At 44.5% G+C, this 20,536-nt stretch overlaps 1 protein-coding gene across 1 annotated transcript in view; it reads left to right on the top strand.

Annotated features, from left to right (window-relative positions):
* The window catches only part of NIPAL2 (NIPA like domain containing 2), a 49,687-nt gene that overhangs the window by 28,068 nt on the left and 1,083 nt on the right, over window positions 1-20,536 (top strand). The window contains exons 6-9 of the mRNA XM_063131317.1: window positions 4,561-4,657; window positions 9,932-10,067; window positions 14,523-14,611; window positions 18,528-18,591. Of these exons, the coding sequence (XP_062987387.1) occupies window positions 4,561-4,657; window positions 9,932-10,067; window positions 14,523-14,611; window positions 18,528-18,591 (386 nt within the window). The remainder of the gene's footprint in view (window positions 1-4,560; window positions 4,658-9,931; window positions 10,068-14,522; window positions 14,612-18,527; window positions 18,592-20,536) is intronic.

Genomic DNA, 20,536 nt, shown 5'->3' with positions numbered 1-20,536 from the left:
GAATGAGCTGTAGATTCACACATGATCTTCCCTCTCCTATCCACATTTCCCCTTCTCTTTCCTTGTCTGCATTAACCATGGTTTAGTGTTACATCTGTACTAATACTAACCATGGTTAATGTTAACCAGATTGAGCAGGAACATCCAGATTACAGGGGCAGAGACTAAATATCAACCCACTCTCTGTTGGAGCCTTTGAGCTTCTCTGCACAAGCAGTTTAATGCACGCTCATGATTGGTCATTCATGGATGTTTGCAGGTCCATTTCATGACGTCGTCAACCTCCGATACCTCTCCTGCTGTTTCCAAGCGGAAATCTGTCATTTCATAAAGCCCTGAAAATGCGGTAATAAATGAAAAGCGTACTATAAAACAGTGCCATCTGCTGGCGGTAGAATTGGAACATACGGGAAGGAACAGGCAAAACGAGAGGGCATGCCAATCGTTAAACCCAGGAAGACTCCAGAATGTGGAGAAGCCCTTTAGCAACTGCCCCAGAATGAGAGAGTAAGACTTGGGAGACATCAGCTGCTGCGGATTGCAGGAAATCTGGCAGCTCTCTCCTGCACTCGTATCTTTTGGGGGAACTGGTTGGATTTGTTAATGCCTTGGAAAGGTCTGGTGTATTTGACTAGCTTGTACATTTCTGATAAATCATATCCAATTGCGCTTGTATTTTAATGGCTGATATTGTCTATTTTGTAGTACATTTAAATCTTTATTATGCTAACATTAGTGAAATGAATTCTTTGCATTATTATTGTGGTAGTATGTTATTGCAGTAGTTGTATTGATATGCATTCTTGGTTTTATATTGCTGTTCTTCTCCCATGAGCTACTTTGGGCACATTGTGTGGAAAAAAACAGCATACAAATTAAAGGGATGATGGTCTTTTCTTAACCAGAGTTTGATTTGCTGGTTGAAGCGAATTCTGGCCACTGTTAACTATGGCTGCTGCTTGTGGTACTACAAAAGGAGTGCAACCTCAGGTCCGCAGGCCAAATCAAGGCCTGCCTGCTTACCTAATCCAGCCTTCTGGGATTCCCCAAATGGCCCCACCTCTTCCCCTGGCCCCACTTTCTTTTCCCCAACCCAATTGTTTGGTGGTTTCCTGGCTTTTGCATGTTTTTTTCCCCTATTCCAAAAGGTCAGACTCTTATTCCTAAGGCTTAGCTACTGGCCAAAAAAGTTTTATGCTAAAATATGCTGGTAATTTGGCCCTGCCGCATTTTGGGCCCCACCCACCACTAGAATGCTTCTCCAAAATTGAATTCGGCCATCGGGCTGAAAGAGGTTCCACATCCCGGCATTACACTGTTTTTAGCAGTGACTTGATGGGATTATTTAATCATGATGCCTCCTGTCAGAAAGGCAATTAGCAGAGAAAAACAAAAAGGCAAAGCAGAACGAGCATGTAGCAGTCCCACATGCACACAGGGTATCTTAGAACAATAAAGGAGAGCATAGCCTTTTTCAGTGAAGAAAAGAAAACAGTTTTACTCACCAATATTCTTGCATATACAATGCAGGTACAGCGTAGAGTTTCAAAAGAGTTTGTTCAGTCCATTTTCTGTTGTATTACACCGGTTGGAGCAAGAGAGCAAACACATGTGCCACAAGTAATGGTGGAGGTCAGAAGGGGTGGGAAAGAAAAGGGAGGAGCAAAAGGAAAAAAAGTTACAGGAAACCACATTGTAGGCTATAGAGATCCTAAGGCTTGCGGTAGTCAAAATTCTCAGGACTTAACTAACTGCAACACTGCCCCTTTCCAGTAACGTGCAATTTTCCAACCGTGGCAAGAAAAGGGAAAGAAGGATTGGTACAGGAAAGGAGGGGGTCAGTGAATGTAGGGCATTGCACACTTGCAGCCTGTTTCCAGTCTATTTACCATGAAAGAGACAGAGGGAAATGTTCATACCCTATGACTATAGATTATTAGACCATGATTAGCCCAGGAAAAAAATTATTCTAAGAAGAAATAGCAATGAGATTTGATGCCTTTCATATTCAAAACAGTTAAAGGTATACATGAGATCAGTCTTTATTAAAGAGAAAGAGAGAGAGAGAGAGAGAGAGAGAGAGAGAGAGAGAGAGAAACAATGACAGTAAAAATCCCCACCCACTCACCCATATTTATTATCTTTATGTGGAGGAAACTACCCGCTGCACCTGAAATATGAATTGTTTGCGAGAATTATTTCTGTTTTTATGGCCTCTTGGACCTAAGAGTAAAAACCAGCTGAAAAATTACTCAGGGCAGAGGGTAGAATTTTGGATTGTTTGCTAATCCATTGTTCATATTACAAATGGATGTTTGCATTAATGTGACACTAAATTCATGCAAATGAATCCCACAGATGATGTGCTCTTGCCATCTTTCTTCATATTAAGATGTAGTTGCAATCACTGTGAGTTGAATTCAGTGCATGTGAGTATTTCATCACTGCCGTAACTGTGAGTTTCTAAAATGAGCAAAAATAAGATTTTTTTAAAGAGCCAAGATAAAGCAGGAAGAAGAAAGCAGCTCCTTTATGAAAAATTGGGAGAGGGAATGATAACTGCAGTTGCGTTGATACAGACTTTGTTTTTTCTGACATGGGATGAAAAGCATAAACTGTGAAGTGGATAGGGATCCTGAAGAATTTTGTACAGTATGATTTTTTTTCTTTGCTTCAGTGGACCAACCTAATACACACTTAACGGATTATGCATGTCTCTGAATTTTCTGATGTAGATCTCGGTTTAAATAAATATGCATGTTTTAAGGGGCAAGGCATCCAAAGTGACTATTTTAGTGAAAAATGTGTGCAACTTAAATCAAATTTTTCATGCTTTTTTAAAAAAAATCCAGAAAATGGGACAAAAAAGACATACGACTGAATGCACTCAAAACTGGACCTCTAATAAACTGATCTGCCCATCTCTGGTGGCCCATAGTTGTTGGCTGCATTCCACAGCACAGGGCCAGCTCCAGAGGTTGGGCATTTTTGATTGGGGCCCCAGTCTGGCAGTGGGTTCAGCAGCCCAGCAGTGCCACCATTTCCACTGTGCATGTTGCCAAAGAAGGAAGGACTATTGTTCAATGCTAGAATTTATTTATTTATTGCGTTTCTATACCTCCCAATAGCCAAAGCTGTCTGGGCGGTTCATAGAAATTAAAACCAAGGTATAAAACAAACCACAATATAAAAGTGCAATGTAAAAGCACAACCAGGATAAAACCGAGCAGCAATGCAGAGATTTATACAGATTTAAAATACAGTTTTAAAGCAGCAAAGTTAAAAGACTAAGATGGTAGACTGTTAAAATACTTGGAAAATAAAAAGGTCTTCACTTGGTGTCGAAAATAATGTAACGTAGGTGACATGGAAACCTCTCTAGGGAGCTCATTCCACAGCCAGGGTGCCACAGCAGAGAAAGCCCTCCTTCTGGTAGCCACCTGCCTCACTTGCTTTTGCAGGTGCTTATGGAGAAGGACCCCTGAAGATGATCTTAGGGTCCAGGCAGGTACATATGGGAGGAGGCGATCCTTCAGATAACCTGGCCTCAAGCCATTTATATCCTGCCTTTCCATCCCCAAAATGATCCTCAAATACTCTGGCAAATGCAGCTTCCTATATTAGATCAGGGGCATCACAAGATGAACTTGCATGCACGTGCCCCACCTCTTCTAGGTTAAGGGGTCCCCCAAATCCCAGCAGCAGTACCGCAAAGGCAGCCTCTTGGATGTGTCTACTAAGCACAATCTTTGGCCCAGATGGAGGCCACTTTGAAGTGGAAGTGCTATGCATGTAGGGGTGTTGCTGGTGATTATGAAGCAGCAAGCCCTGGCCATATGCAGTGTTAAGGCAAGCCCATCTGTAAAACGTCTTGCAAAGCAGCCTCTCCTAGCATACCATTAAACCCCGCTGATATATTTTTCTTTTTTGCAACCTTTTGACAGGTAGTTGGCTAGGCAGGGACTGAAAACCAGTGTACAGTTACAAATGCATTGCAGGTGTTTTTGAAAATAAGAACTGTAGGTTTAGTCCAAGTGTTACAGTTTAGGGTGGGGGAAAGAAGGATAAGTGGAGGTAATTAATGCAAATGATAAGTAAGATGAGCTCTATATTAGGATGCAAGTCACTTACACTGGAGGAGTTTCATTGCAGTTGGATGATGACAGGCAGTCTTTATTTGCCTTTCTTAACCAGGATGCTATGTAAAGCGATGGCTCTATATTATTAGAGTTAAACTTGGATGCTCGTGCTTGCCAGATTATTACTGCAAAACTCTCTCTCTCTCTCTCTCCCTCTCTCTCTCCTTTGTTTTAAATCTTTTCAAGGCTATAAAAACAGAATAGGCACTTGAAAGGGTAGGAAAACTAGACAGCAAAATGTGAACATTCTTCGTTTGGGGAAAGGTTTATGGGAATAATTATTTGATAAATGGCGGTGAGGTTACTCATCCCTTAAAGGGGGAAATAAGTATGTGACATCTTGTTAAAGATTTTGTCTGATGCTTTTATTCTGCCTTCTAGCAACCGAAGCTTTTTACCTCCTTTTTTCCTCTCTTTTCAGATCATGGAAATAATAACATTCTGCATTCTCTTGTATTTCCATAAAAGAAGGGAAGTGAAGCACATTGTGGTTTTGTTAGCAATGGTAGCGCTGCTAGGTAAGAATACGGCCCTTCTACAGTGTTTTGTGCTGAGTTCCTGCGTGCTGGTATCTTTGTGGCAACTGGCCCCAAAGCTTTAGGCAGGAGCCCCAAACTGCCCACTTGCCCAATGCTGCATGCTGTTGCCCACGCCATGCTCACTTATGGGGGCCTTGTATATACACATGTAGCACGATGCCATAGTGGCCAGGTACACTTTAGGCCACAGGCAGACTGTACCAACTGTATCAAAAAGTTAGCCTTAAAATTAAACAAAACAGACAGCTGCAGTGTTTAATTCCCAATAAATTTGTATTTCCTTGTCTTTGTGCCCTTCTAGTTGTGGGATAGAAGCAGAGGCTTCCGAGTCTTGTTCGGAAGCTTTGTAAGTTTTAATTGCCCTTGACGAAGAAGAGTCTCTCGAAACCTCTGAGAAACACAAAGAACATGGCATTACTCTGTTTTGTTGTACCATTTTGAATCCTGCATCATGTAAAACAACTCACTGCAAATAGAACACTAGCACAGAAGAGGAAAACTTCTCTCCCAGCCCTTTGGCTGCTGGTTTCTATTTGCAGGGAGTTTTTCACAGACGGGAGCATTCAGAAATACTAGTGCCCAGCGCCAGTCTAAAATGGTGCAGTCCATTCTATCAGCTGAGAACTCATGTCTGTCTCATTCACCTGCCTGGATTGTCTAACAATTGTCGCCCTGTTCTCACCTGTGAAATACAGTGAGCATTTCCCCCCTCCCTGGGCATGTGCCATTGGGACACAGTAGAGGTGTACCCTCTCTCAGCTCTGACAAAAACCTTTGTATCCACAGAAAGGTGCCTGGAGCGATTCCAGTAAGTGCACACATCCAGATAGATTCCCTGGACAACTCACTCACATTTGGTCCTGTACATTTCAGGTGGATTCCTGAATAGTGGAGGTTTAGCTTTGGGGCATCTGTTTTGTTTTTGGCTTGGTTTTATTTATTTAGGGAATGTATACTCAGTCCTTCAGTATTGCTACTCCCAGGGCTGTGTTTGTGTTTCCTGGCAGAATATATCTCACTGTTTTCCATGGCATGAGAAGCTGGCATGCAGATGCAACCTTTTGAAACCAATATTTATTTATTCCGTGGGGCTCCCATCCAGGGGAGCAATGAGGTCCACACCTGTTTCGCTTCAACGGTGCTGTAGCATCAGGTGTTTTGTGGTCATTTGCCAGGGCCCTAGATGTGCTTGCTGCTGGTTGGAGTTTTATGGGCTGACACCTTAAGAGCTTCTTTACCACTGGATCTCAGAAGGAGTGAATTAAAGGGTGTCTCTGAAATGCCGCGTTGCCTGAGAAGAGATTTTGCCCAGCATCGACTGAAGTAAACAAGCCAATAACTCAAGCGTAAAAGGTCAGGCCTATCAAAGTGCTCGGCAGAAGCGCATACAGGCCACGTGGCTGAACAGGCAACATGAGACCTACCCGGTTTTTGTCTTTGCGCTTTCGTTTGCATGCATTTCTCCCCACCCCCTTGGAGCTTTGAGTCACAGCAAATGAAATATTCAGTATCGTTCATTTGTTTGTGTTCTTCATGGTACACTCAAGCTGAAACATGATTTCATCGTTTGCACGGTAAAACGCTCTTCAGCTCAGAAGAATGAAGAGTGTGGAAGGATGCCACAGACCCCGTAGAACTCTCCTAAGTGCAAGCCGTTGAGACGAATGGAACGCAGATCGTGCACAAGGAGTGGGACACAAAGGCATAGATCAGGGGTGGGGAACCTCAGCCTGAGGGGCCAAATCCAGCCCTCCTGGAGTTCCAATCTAGTCCCCTGGGCCTCCCCAGAGAGCCACATCCCATCCCCTTTCCTCCAAGCACAGAGCATTGGGTGGCTTCCTGGCTTTTGTGCAGTTTCCCCCCCTGATTCTGAAAAACTGAGATGTCTCTCTGAAGGCTTAGTGACTGGCAGCAAGTGCCTGAAGCTATGCTGGATTTTTGTTACTATTTGGGCTCCACCCATTTTGCAAAAATAAAAAATATCAACATATTGCCTCTTAAAGCTCTCACTGCCAATCACTAAGGACACAATCCTATGCATGTTTAGAAGGGGGGGGGAGTCCTATAATTCCCAGCATTCCCCAGCCAGCATGTTGTTGCAGGCCTTTTTTCTGCCTAAACATGCAGAAACACACCTTTAACCTAACGACCTTTTAGGATGGGGGGAAAGCTGCACAAAAGCTGGCAAACTACCCAGGGATGGTTTGTACATCATAAGGACATCAGAAGTGCCCTGCTGGATCAGACCAAGGGTCCATCTAGTGTTTGAGAGTGCAGATCTGTCATTCACACAAGGGGTTCGCTGCAAGGAACGCCAGTTTCCTTAAAGCAAACATGATGGTGACATGACGTACCTAGCAGCTCCCGAGAGGCTGCCTTTCAGGTGTCCCAGCTGTTCGACAGCATACTTTCCATAATTGTCTTGTAATGTCTCTATAGTGTTACTGTTGTTCTGCTTGTGCTGAGGCCTGAAGGTAACAAATGGGCCAGGATGAGGGTATCCAAAGATATCGTGAGCTGCAGAAGCCCAGGACCGGTCTTCCCCAGTGGGGTGCTCTCCAGATGTTTTAGACTTTAACTCCCATCAGTCTCAGCCAGCTTGGCCAATGGTCAGGAATATTGGGGGGTTGTAGTCCAAAACATCTGGAAGACACCAGGTTGGGGAGGGCTGCACTAGACTAATGATAGCTCTGGGGCAGATTGGGGGCCTGTAGGGCTGGACCAGTCCTGGCAAGGTAATTGAATAACATGGCAGCTCTTAGGAGCTAACATTTCCCCCCTGTTTTCTGATGAGCAGTCAGAGATCACGTTGCTTAAGTTATCTAAGGGAGGGTGAATTTCTTTTCCAATGAACCAAACAGGAAGAGTATAACACGAGTTTATCAGGACCAATTAAAAATCTCAACACAGTGAGTGGCTCCCATAAAGGCATTACGTTGTTCCTCTTTCCATTTTTCTTTTAATGGGATGTAAGACGAACCCTCCTGGATCAGGGTGAACATCCCTCTAGTATAGCATCCTTTGGGAAGCCCAAAAGCAGGACATAAAGCCCCAAAAGCAGAACGTCTCCTGCTGTGACTACTCCGCAGCTACTGTTCAGTAGCACATGGTCTATGAACATGGAAATATACCCCCAGGAGGTGGTCTCCAATGTTTGTTCTATGCAGAGTAGACCCATTGAAATGAAAGGGACTTAAGTTAGTTACTTGCATTACTTACCCCAGGATCACCATGAATATATCTCCATGAATTCATCAAATCCCCTTTGAAAGCCATCTGAGATCAACACACCTGCCTGTATTCCGCCACCTCTCCATGACGTCTATGCAAACATTAAACCAGCCTTCTCCAACCTGGTGCCCTCCCATCATTCCAAGCTAGAGTACTGGGAGGTGGAGGTCACCCGTTTGGTTGAGGCTCCATTCAACCAGCAAGAGTCCAAGCCGCAGCATCTTGTTGTGAAACAGTTCTGTGGATGCTCTGGAACGAGCTTCCACAGTCTCTATCCATTTTACCCATATGTACAGCTTGCCTGGGGTGCAGCATGTGTGGGGAGGTGCTGCATTCTTATATCTGCCACACTAGTCTTAATAAGCTGCAAGGCCTATGTTTCATAGGCTAGGGTTTTATTTTCCCTGGAATGGGAGCAGAAAAGTGTTGGGTATAAATCTGCAAACGCTTTGGGCAATGCAGCTCTGGAAACTGACTCATCAAGAAGCACCTTGCTTCATGCCTAATCTGGAATTTACAGTATGGTAGGCTGGAGAGGCGAAGTGGGAGAGACCAAGTAGGATTTCTACGCTTCCTGCTGTCGCAAATGATGTCATTTTTCAGCTGCTGCTGCACTAGCTAGATGGGATCTGTTATCGGAGTCAGCAAAACCAATTCATCCCTCTTTGGTGCTGCGTTTAACCAGAAGAGCGATTTCTGTATTTAATATTTAAAGAGGCTCTTAGGAGCTTCCTATGCCTGATCGTTAAATTTATATAGAAGTTGGGTGGAAATGGTCCCGCCGTCTCTGATAATGCTGTCAGCTTTAATATCTTCACCTTCCCGCAATATAGCTGTCAGCAGGAAGGACGGAAATGGCAAGTTTTATTGGGGATTTTTTATTTTATTTTACACCATTTTGACTCTGCTTCCACAAAGCCACATGCCAGCGTTGAACGCGCGGTGGTTTATCTCCCATTATCTCACCTTGGGGCTCATGTTGCCCAGGAGAGTTGCAGAACTGTGCCTAACAGCTGAAATTACCCCTGTGAATAAAGGGCCACCACAACCACAAACCACACACACAACCATAGAGCTGTATTGCTGGAAGGGTCTCCATCCCTTTTCCCTGTTCATGCCCAATGCACATATATTAACAGTGTCATTTTTACGTAGACGTAGCCCAATGGCAGAGGACTTGCATTGCATGCAGAAAGTCCCTTGTTCAGTCCTGGAATCCTCAGACAGGACTAGGAAAGAAATCCTGTCTGAGACCCTGGAGAGCTGCTGCCAGTCAGTGAGCTTGTTCCAACGATCATGACGGAAAAAGAAGTTAATCCCCCATGATGTAGGGCGGGTTGCTGTGTCGTCCGAACCTAGCCAGCAGCATGGCGGGGTCGCTTCCTACCTACTCTACAACCCCTACTGCAAGCCATAGGTTGTAGGGTGGGTACGAAGCCATATCCACCATGCTGTGCACTGGGTTTGGATGAAACACTGACCCACGCAGCGTCATGGTGGATAATGCAAATAGCAGTCACATGTGGGGGTGGGCAGGCGGAGAAACCATGATGGATTATTTTCTTGTCATGATTGTATGAACCCAATCCGAGTCAACAATACAAGGGTAGATAGACCAAGGGTCTGTATAAAGCAGCTTCTTACGTTCCTGTGTGTGTATATGCTGGGGGCTGTGTTAGATTGTCACCACAAGCAAAGAATTAGGAACAAGCGAGATGCTCATTTTCTTCTCTGCACCCTTAGCAAAAGATAGGTTTAGATTGAATAAAGGAATTCACGTGACTTCAATAGGTGAGCTAGGTCATGTAGTACAAGGAGTCATGGGGAAACTTTCCTAACTCGAAATATCAAGACCATACAGGGAATGCCTGGCCATTCAAGGGATGAGAACTCCAGGGGTTTAGGGGCAAATACATAGGATTGGAGTCAACTTTAGGCTGTTCACACGTCCATGCGGGAGACATTGAGTCATAAGATATTTAGCTAATATACATGTGTGAATCTGTCTTTATTTTCCCCCAGCATCTCTGACCATCATTTCGACAAAAGCTGTGGCGGCCATGATTATGCTTTCTGTGAAGGGGAACATGCAGCTCAACTACCCTATTTTTTATCTCATGCTAATTCTAATGGTGCTATCATGCGCATTCCAAGTCAAGTAAGTTCATATATCTTCATGTACTAACCTGTTCCCATATTATCAGTCTTATTTGCTAATTTAAGACGTTTTAAAATGTTTTTGGGATATTTTTAACAATGTGTAGTATGTTTTAATTCAGTTTTATGTATTTTATATTTACTGTTGTTACCCGCCTCGATCGGAATGGAGAGGTGGGTAAGAAATAAATCTATTATTATTATTATTTCTGTTTTTCTTCTTTTAATGCTTCATGTCATGGCTTAAAGATACAGCCAGCGTCTGACAAGCTCTTGCCAAGCTCAACGCTGATTGTTTCAGGCACAGATGCGTTATTATGAGTTCACTTCTAGTTTTGATTTATGACCCTGATGCTTTATTTTGCTGTTAACTAGCCATGCTGGTTTCCCTGACTGTGCTTTTACATTTGCCATGGACTTCGGGCCAATTGAACCTCACTGTTTTCCTGCTGTTTTCTCGTGCTGACATTCCCCATAGCTTTTAGCTTCACCCCCACTCACTCACACCCAGATCACTAATTTCACCGTCTTCCCTGACACACTCTGCCACGTCTGCTTTGTAGTGACTCAGCTGCTGCAAGGTATTTCTCCTCAACTCCTCTTTTATTTCTTGACTCAAAACAACGGACTACTGATGGTGAAATTCAGTTTTAAAAGATGCCTCCTTTGGGAAGCCCAAAAGCAGGACATAAAGCCCCAGATGGGATGAGTATATTAGAGCCATGCCAGAGTTTCCTAGTGCTGCTGCTGCTAACACTTCTCCCCCAGTCCCCTGTTACCATCTAGTCAAACTTGCAATGTGCTGTGACATCATTATGCCGTGAGTTTCTCCACTCACACCAATTGCAGGCCAGGCTGGGGCGGAGGAAGCGGTGTGAGCATCACTTGATGACACAAACGATCAGAGAAGAACTAGCATAGCGTAGTGCAACCTTCTACAACCTGGTGCAATTCAGATGTGTTGGGCTGCACCTCCCATCATTCCCAGCCAGCATGGCTAATAAGCAGGGATTATGGGACTTGTGGTCCGAAACATCTGGAGGGCACCAGTTTGCCTACACCTGGTGTAGTGCTTAGTGTGTTTTGAGGAGAGCCAGGTTCGAATCCCTACTCAGCCTTGAAACTCACAGAATTAATTCATAAGAACATAAAAAGAGCCATGCTGGATTAGACCAAAGGTCTATCTAGTCCAGCACTCTGTTCACACAGTAGCCAAGCAATTGTCAACCAGGAACCCACAAGCAGGACATGGGTGCCACAGCACCCTCCCACCCATGTTCCCCAGCAACTGGAGTATATAGACTTACTGCCTCTGATGCTGGAAGTAGCACATAACCATCAGGACTAGTAGCCATTGATAGCCTTCTCCTCCAGGAATTTATCCAGCCTCCTTTTTAAACCATCCAAATTGGCCATACTCAGGCCAGCCACTGTCTAATTATATTGGACTGGCTTATAACAGGTCAGACCTTTTGTCCATCAAGCGCAGTGTTGTCTACTCTCAACTGGCAGCACCTTTCACCAGGGTCTTGGGCTGCAGTCCTCTCCATCACCTGCAGCGCTACCTGATTCTTTTAACTGGTGTTGCCAAGAATTGAACCTGGATCTTCCTGCTTGCCACATATATATATATATGCTCTACCACTGAGCTGTGGCGCCTCTCTCAGCCTGAATAACCTCACAGGGTTATTGGGAGGGTTACATTTGGAAGTGGGGGGAACTATATATGCTGCAGATGAATACTTCCTTACAAAGAGAGGCATGCCTGGAGCTTTTGAAAAGACAGCAAAAGTGGAGGCATGACTGACGTTTCTAAACTTATGCATGGCATGGAAAATGTGGACAGAGAGATGTTTTTCTCCCTTAATAATCCAAGAACTTTGGGTCATCTGATGAAACTGGTTGGCAAGACCTTCAGGACAGACCAAAGGAAATACTTCTTCACACAGCTCATAGCTCGCTTCCATTGACTGTGGCGATAGAGATTATTGCTATCTTAAACAGCTGGAAAAGGTAATTAGACGGTCATAGAGAATAGGTCTATCAACAGCATGGCTGGCTGGGGCATGCTGGGAGTTGTAGGACTTTTTTCTGTCTAAACATGCTCCCTTAGCCACTTCATTGCCCCAGTTCTCAAAGAACGACTTCCAATCAAACTTAACTTGAACCAGGCTCATTTGAAAAGTCTCCCCCTTCCCCGCCCCCCTGCAGCGTCTTCATTCATTTGTCTTGGATTTCTTCAGACCAATATTGGAACAAATGGCCCAAAGTAATGAGGTGTTTGCAGTGACTTTGAAATCCTGACTATCCCATGAATTTGCAGGATTTTTATTTTTAAAGCTCCATGGAGACTGCTCAGCAGTTGCTAAAATAACCACAGAGTCACTCCTAATGTCTAAAACAGATTAAAAGCTGGACTTCTAACATTGTATCAATAGACCATTTGGAGTATCGCTCTATTTAAAGGGTGCAGACCATTTTCTATAGGAGATTAACAGCGCAGCCCAGTGAATGTCTGCTCAGAAGTCCCATTGAGTTCAGTGGAACCTATAGCCTAGTAAAAGAACATAGGATTGCAGCTGAAGGATTCAATATTTATGTCCTGATCGAAGTTTCTCAAGATGTGGCTCTCCACCATTATTATTATTTTTTTAAAAAAACAGGGGTGGGCAACTTGTGGCTCACTAGATATTTTGGTCTACAACTCCATCATCCCTTGGGTTGATGGGAGTTGTAGGCAAAAACACCTGGAGAGCCACGGGTTACCCACCCCTCTTTTAAAGGCTCTTTTTATCCATCTGTGGAACTGAAATGGATGGAAGCCCGGTGATCAGAAAGTAGTTGTCATTGTCTCATAAGATGCACCCAAGTCTGATCAGGTTTGGAAACCAATGGTCACATTCACATTAAAAAGTTAAAAAAATACAGTATGGAGCTCTAATGTTCAAGGTGCTTTATCTACATTGGCCTCAAAACTTGCAACAACCCTATAAGTTAGAACAGACTCATTATCATGGGAACATAGGAAGATCCATTTTTATTTATTTATTACATTGCTATACTGCCAAACAGTTGAAACTCTCTTTTTATCTGCCTCACATAAGGGGCCATAGCTTAGTGCTTTGCATGCAGAAGGTCCCAGGTCCAATCCCCAACATCTCCAGGGTAGGCTGGAAAATCCCCTGCCTGGAAGTCTGGGGAGCCGCTGCTGCCAGTCAGTGTCAAGAGTACTGGGCTAGATGGACCATGGTCTGACTATAAGACAGCTTCCTATGTTCCCTATTGCCAGGGGTTCTCCTGTTTCTCAGGCCTTATCTCCATTATCCCCAGATTGCTCTGTGAGGCTAAGAGAATAGTGAGTTTGTGGCACAGCTGAAATTGTGAACCAAAAACTTCCTTAGGGTCTAGGTTTAAACTAGTTCTTCAACAAGGTGCCAAAATTGGCCATGACTGAAGAATCCGGGTGATTTCCTAAGTGGAAGGTTAAATGAATGGAAGGGTCAGTGGATATGATTGAGCGCTTTTGCTCGCCCGTATGTCCGCTTGCATTATTCTGTACTGAGTAATTATTGATTACATTTCGAAGTAATGTTCTGATTGGAGACATAACTGCCAGGATCCAAAGCATCTTGTAAACTAGTTCTGTGCACCCAAAAGAGACTTCTATCGTGTGTTTTTCCAAACAGCATTTATTTATTATGGTTAAATCCCTGCCTTCCCTCTAAAAGCTCCTTCAGATGGGGGGAAATCGCATTTCTTTACTGTCTAATGCTATTGCTCTGCTCCCGGCTTCACTTCCGCATTGGGGACGAGCTCAAATTACAGTGTGCAGAGACCATGTGGCCCCTACAGAACAATGGGAACAGCATCCTTCACAGGGGAACTGTCCTGCACATGGCAGGAAATCCTGACAAATTCCGACTTATTTTTTAAAAATCGGGTTTTCTGAAGCTTTTTTTAAAATAGGAAAATTGGCAAATGGAGCGGGAGACAGGATTGCTGCATCAAAATGTCCCACGAAGAACCATGAATGGCCAGTTGGGAGCGTGTAATAAAACTCTTGTCTGATGATCCCCTAAGGAAATGATGGGGGATGTGTGGCCCTCCAAATATTGTTGTGTGGCCTCCAGATGATGTTGCTGGACCGCAACTCCCATGATTCCCTGCCTGCATGGCCAAAGTCCGGTTGGGAATTATGGGAGTAGCAGTCCATTACATCTGGGGGGCACACATGGTTCTCCCACTCCCATTTTATCCTCCCAATAACCCTATGGGGTAGATTAGGCCAAGAGATGTTCACTAGCTTAAGGTCACCAATTTTCTTTCCTATTTTAATATCTGGCTATAGACAGCCCAGGATGTCTTTTTGAAGAGTTAAAGTGACAAATTGCCAAAATAACAACAACGCAATTGTCATAAGCTGTAAATTCTTACTGACCTGACTTTCTTCTCACAGGTTCTTGAACAAAGCAATGAACCTCTATAGCGCTGCAGAAGTCATCCCAATGAACTATGTGTTCTTCACCATTAGTGCGATTTTCTCAGGTTAGTGTGTCAAAACTGTTTCTCCCCTCCCACCCCAAATTTTAATTAGGAGAGCAAGCAGCACGGCTTTTTGCTCTTACGTTTTTTTTAATATAGCCTTCCCTCTCTCTATAAAAGATGATTCCTGAGTTCCCTCTCTGTGTCAGACTTAGCTTTCCGCAACCTAGCGTCCTCCAGTTGGCTTGGACAACACCTCCCATTATCCCCAGGCCTCAGGGAAGGCTGTTTTGCATGCTTGTCCATGCAATAGGATGTGACCAGGGCTTTGCCAGCAGGAGCAGGCTTGGTTCTCAGTTTCTCCCATTACCTTTTGATGAGGCAATAATAATAATAATAATAATAATAATAATAATAATAATAATAATAATATAAACCAGGGAGAGGAGGGAAAAACTTCCTGTTTCACAAGAAACTGGGGTGGAGGAAATACGAAAGGAAGGGGGCACATTTAGGTCCCCAAGTGAATAGATTCCAGTCCAGTTGCATTAGGGGCGAAATCACTCTCCACCCCCACCCCGGTTCCTGGCTCTGGAGTGGCCTGCCCTCAACAGAGGCCACTAGGGTGGCACCCCTATGTGCAGAGTGCACAGAGACCCATGGCTGCCCTCTCCAAGGGGTCCCCGAAATAGATGGGACCACTTTTTACTGCCTGCCAGACTGGTGAGCATTTTCCTAGTGCGGACATGATGCAGCCAGCGTTCCACACTTTTTAAGTCCTTTCATTGCACTGGTAGAGAATTAACATAGTATCACAGGAACCATGAGATATGTTGGATTGCTCCTCCCAAGGCCGTAGACACTCCATAGACCTCAGGAGGGGGGGAATCTATCAGGTTGTTTCCCTTCTCCCCTCACACTCGTAGCCACTGTGGAGAGAACCCTGGTGATCCTGGAAGACCACGGAGAGAACAAATGGGGGCTAAGATGGGGGTGGGGAGAAGAGAGGAGAGGCCAGGATCCTCAGGGTCCTACAGCCTCTAACTCACAGTCCCTGCCCACAACAAGGTAGGTCAGCTAGGCAAGATAGGTCAGCTAGACAATTTCCCTAAAGAGGAACGGGAGGCAAAATGGCCTCTGTCCTCTTCCCACCCTGCCTGGCTCCTGCCTGCAGGGCATAGGATGGACAGAGGGCTCTGATTTCTAATTGTCCCATTGAAATCAGTGGGAATTCAAAGCGCTTAAGTGTAGCTGGAGCATGCTCAATGCCCAGAGATGTATTTCGAATACGATCATCAATTCAGAGGGGACAAAACCTTAATGTCATCAAGATGTCGTTTTTCTCAGGGTTGACATTCCCCATTGCTCCTGTTTTACTACTTTATTGCAGGTACCTGCAGTGACATACAATGAATCTTTTCCCCATGTGCATGCTGGATTCTCACCCTCTTACCTGCTAAAGTCATTTCAGCACTGAACTGAGCCCTTAAGATAACTACCAGCTGTGCTCTGCAGCAGTCAGAGTGTGTATTCTGTTTCGGCAGGCTCTACGTGCTCAGCTCAAGCAAAGGAATTAGAATGAATCCAAAGCCATTTTAAGCTATTAACATTTTATCCTGGGTGAGAACTTTTGAACTGGATAGGATTGAAAGGAGATTCCAATTCCCTCGAACTGTATGCTGTGGCAAGAACAAGCGAGCGAAACGGGACCAATAGGCTGCATTTGCAGCGAGCCAAAGAGTTATTGTTACTATAACTTTTATGACCCCTTTAGCACACACAGGGGCCTGCTCTGTCATTGGTTTTCAGGAGATCTGCATACAGAAATTCCATTAGTTTATGTCAACTATTTATTCGGAGCTCACCAAAGCTTGAAAATATGGATTGGTTCAGCAGCTGGGTTAAAATAGGCCTGTGCTGTATGATCCAGAGGAAAGATTGACCCCAAAACAGCTGTAATGATGTAACCAAATGGAGAGTTTGATTCTGTGTGCTTCTAGGCCAACTCCTAAATATCCTTACTCATACTGAATTTGACCTGAATAAAGGCCTATTAAAAACTACGGCAAAGGAACTTACGATTCACCCATAAATGCCAGGTTTCTTAATCTGAAACAGTTGTCATTACTATTAATTATTGGGCATGCAAAGTGCTCCTATGTAAATCAATTAACATTAGGAAGGGTTCCCAGTCCGCTGGCATACATGCTTGCCAGCTACATGCAGTAATTGGGCACTTAGCAAAATGGCCAATCAAGCCATAAGCAGTAGAAATAGGTAAATGTTCTCTTAGTGTATCTGCAGTTGTTCTTCTGGCCCAGGTACTTCGTCATTAAGTTTACACTGGACCGGTCACCTGAAGTTTAGCACTCAGTATTTTGAAGATTGTGTAACAAATCAGCGTGACATTTGGTGTGGCAATTAATGCTTTGGGCTCATGTCAGTTTAATTGGCGAGACAGGCAACTAAAATTTTAATTGCAAGTCAAGATCAATGCCCGTTTAATCAATGGGGCTGAGATTGACAGGCACTCTACTGCATTGGCATATTGAACACCTCCACCTTCTGCCTAGGTTCTTGCTCCATGGGGAAAGCGCATTCTGCTCTGTATGAAGGAGGCCCCACGTTCGGTCTCCACTATTGTGTGCCTTCGAAGGGATCTCAGACAGCATGGCTGGAACAAGAACTGCTGCCAGTCAAACTACACACTACTGGCAGGGCCAAACCAAGGCATTTTGCTGCCTGAGGTGAAGGACAAGATGGCACCCCCACCCACTCTGTCCATTGCACCTATTGAGGCCAACTGGACTGGCAGTTGAATTTCACTTCAACACTGATGACTAGACCATATCCTCCATCTCAGCTGAGGGCATCAGGGTAGCTTAGGGGTGTGCAGGGTAGGATGCCTGGAACACACAACGCTGTCCTCCCACAGAAGGGAACAGCCCGGAGGGTGGCACTGCTGCCCCCTCCACACTACCCAGCATCTACTGCCTGAAGCAACTCCCTCACACTGCCTAATAGTAGGGCCGGCCCTGACTACTGGGCTAAATGCACCAATAGTCCGACAAAGAATAAGGCATCATCATACACTAGAGCAGAGATGGCCTCTAGAAGTTGTTAGACTCCAACATCCATCAGCCCCAGTGGTCAGGGTTGAGAGTTGAGGTCCAGCAACATCTGGGGAGGCCACAGATTCCCCCACCCCTGCAGTAGAGGATGAAACCATTATGGAGTTTCTTTTTTGTAAATAAGCATAAGTAACTGGAACAGATTATAGTGCTCAAATAAAATCATCATCAACATGTATTTTAAATGCAATACTGATTTTCCAAGATTCGTCCACCGTAGGGGGACTCAAAGGGAGGGGAGAACATCTCCATTGGAGCCTCCACATAAGAGCCCTTACACACGTGGAGAAGAGGCTTGGGGGGGGGGAAGGAAGTGGTGGTGGGAGGGGGGTGAGTTTGAACCTCCTGTACATGTGCACAGTGGTCCTTATCTGGATCGGGGTCCTGCACACTTGTGAGTCAAACAGAAATAGATCAGCCACATGCTATACATTTAACATATGTAATTTGACCTATTATTATTATTGTCTAATTCATGATGATGATGATGATGAACCTCAAGCACGACCAAGGTTCAGAAGGCCAGACGTAGTGTTCTGTACGTTCACTGGAGGTTTTCAGGCTGCATGCTCCCGTTACAGGACCTCCTACCCCATGCAAAACCATTCTGGAGATTAGAGAGCCGTCGTGAGCAGCATTTGATGTGGCAACAGGAGACAGCGGCTGGGAAAAGGCCCCTCTGTGCATGTAGGGAAGGGCCTCTGCTGCACAGAAGATCCAAGCCTACCTCGTTCTATATGATTAAGAGCATATTTGGTATTTTCTTTAGTTGGCTAAGAATGGAATAAGTTTGTTTCCTGTCTATTCTATCTCCATTCAAGATGTGCTGGTTTTTTCTCTCAATCCAGGGGCCCTGTTTTACCAGGAATTCCAAGGTGCAGGTTTCCTGAGTGGTTTCATGTTTCTGTTTGGGTAAGTACATTCTTTGAAAGATGCTACTCATTATTATTATTATTTATTTATTTATTTATTTATTTATTTATTTATTTATTTATATAGCACCATCAATGTACATGGTGCTGTACAGAGTAAAACAGTAAATAGCAAGACCCTGCTGCATAGGGTCTTTGTGCTAAGGCAGCCTTCGCCAACCTGGTCGCCTCCAGATGTGTTGGACTACAACTCCCATCATTCCTAGACAGCACAGACAGCAGGAATGGGAGTTGCAGACCTACACATCTGGTGGAGGGCATCCGGTTGCGGAAGAGTATGCTAAGGCATTAAGCAAACATCATTATAACATTTCATGCCTCAAATGAAATGGACCAGAGTTAGAGATGTCAGAGAACCCCACAACAGAATGAAAAGAATTCGGATATCTAGGAATCTGACCAGCAGACCGGCTTTTCCCCAGTAGCACAGAGTCCACAGATTTGCAGACTTTTTTTCTTTTTTACGTTAGGAAATTTTACATAAATTTAGATGTAGAAAAGTACTTCAAATAAATTAAAAAACACCAGCTGAAGATGCACATTTCTCCTGTAGGATAAAACATGAAAATGCACATTTTGGTGGGGGAGTTGAGAATTTGCACAAATACAGAAAATTGGGGGGGGGGGGAAATCTGATTCTGTCAATAGTGGAAAGACACCTGACAATCTACAAAACACATAGGACGGATTTTAGAAAATCTGTACATCCCCACGAAAACTTTCACCAAAATAAATCTGCAGTCTTTAAGTTGCAGTGAGACTCTTTGTTAGATTAAGAAAGGCAAGGATCCAAAGAGCACTGTGAACGTGCCCAACGCAGTCTGTGGTTACACTGAGGCTATCTGGGTTTGACTTTGACACCTCTGGAGGGGGTGCAGCAAAGGGGCAATTGTGGAAGTGGGGTAATCAAACCTTCAGATTATGCCCAGAAGCTCTGTCTCTGTCTCTGTGGATCCCATTTGATGAATGGAAATGGAACTATAACCAGTAGCATTGCAACATGACCCTAAAGATAGGCTTAAAGCAAAATCGAAGCAGCCACTTTTGGGACAGACAATGATGCCCAAAGAAAGGCGGTGCTTCTAACCCCAACCACCATACTCAAGTTATCCAGGGTCATCCAGAAGTTAAATGATCAAAACACCTGTTAGCAGCTGAATCAGTATACCTGCTGACATTTCTCCATAAAAGTGCAGCCTAACGAGATTTTGAGTTGAGTTTAAAGATTGCTAAGGGCCTCTTCTAATGTTATCAGTGTGGCAGCTGCTACAGGTGTGCCCCTGTTTAAGATCTAGACCGGTGCTAGAATTCTAGGGTAGCCTGTCCCCCCTTAGCTACTGTTTTTAGAAAGCTACTGAGTGGGGGGGGGATGGGTGTGTGTGTTAGAGAGTATGATATGGTTAACATTGGGCTTGTTCAGACAACATGCTAAGCCACGGTTGGGCTGCTGACTGTTTTGCAGCAAGTAGTGAGCGTGTTTCAACCATGGTTATGTAGCCACCATAGTTAGGAATGGTTCACATGATACACTAAGCCATAATGTTTAGCTCAGAATGCTTAATCACCATGGTTTAGTGTGTTGTCTGGATAGAGTCAATGTGTGTGCGTGACTCCTCATTACACTGATTTAGACTGTGTGGGAGGAGCTATATTATAGCCTCCTCCCATCTGTCCTAGACCTCCAGACCTTTCTGAAGCAAGCTGGCTTCCATGTCATTAAGACTACCTTTCCCAAGCTGCTTCCCTCCAGCTGCATGGTATGCTGGCTGGGGGATGCTGGGAGTTGCAGTCTAACACGTATGGAGGGCACCAGCTAAGCGGAAAGCTGTATTAACGTAATGTTGGAAAAGAACCCCAAATACTGTGTTCCCTCTGTGCATTCTCTGTGCTTGAAAAGTCTGTTTCTTATGCAAATTATGGTGTTG

This window comes from Elgaria multicarinata, chromosome 7 (genome assembly GCF_023053635.1).
Source record: "Elgaria multicarinata webbii isolate HBS135686 ecotype San Diego chromosome 7, rElgMul1.1.pri, whole genome shotgun sequence".
Lineage (NCBI taxonomy): Eukaryota > Metazoa > Chordata > Lepidosauria > Squamata > Anguidae > Elgaria > Elgaria multicarinata.
This window is presented reverse-complemented; position numbering and strand designations above follow the sequence as displayed.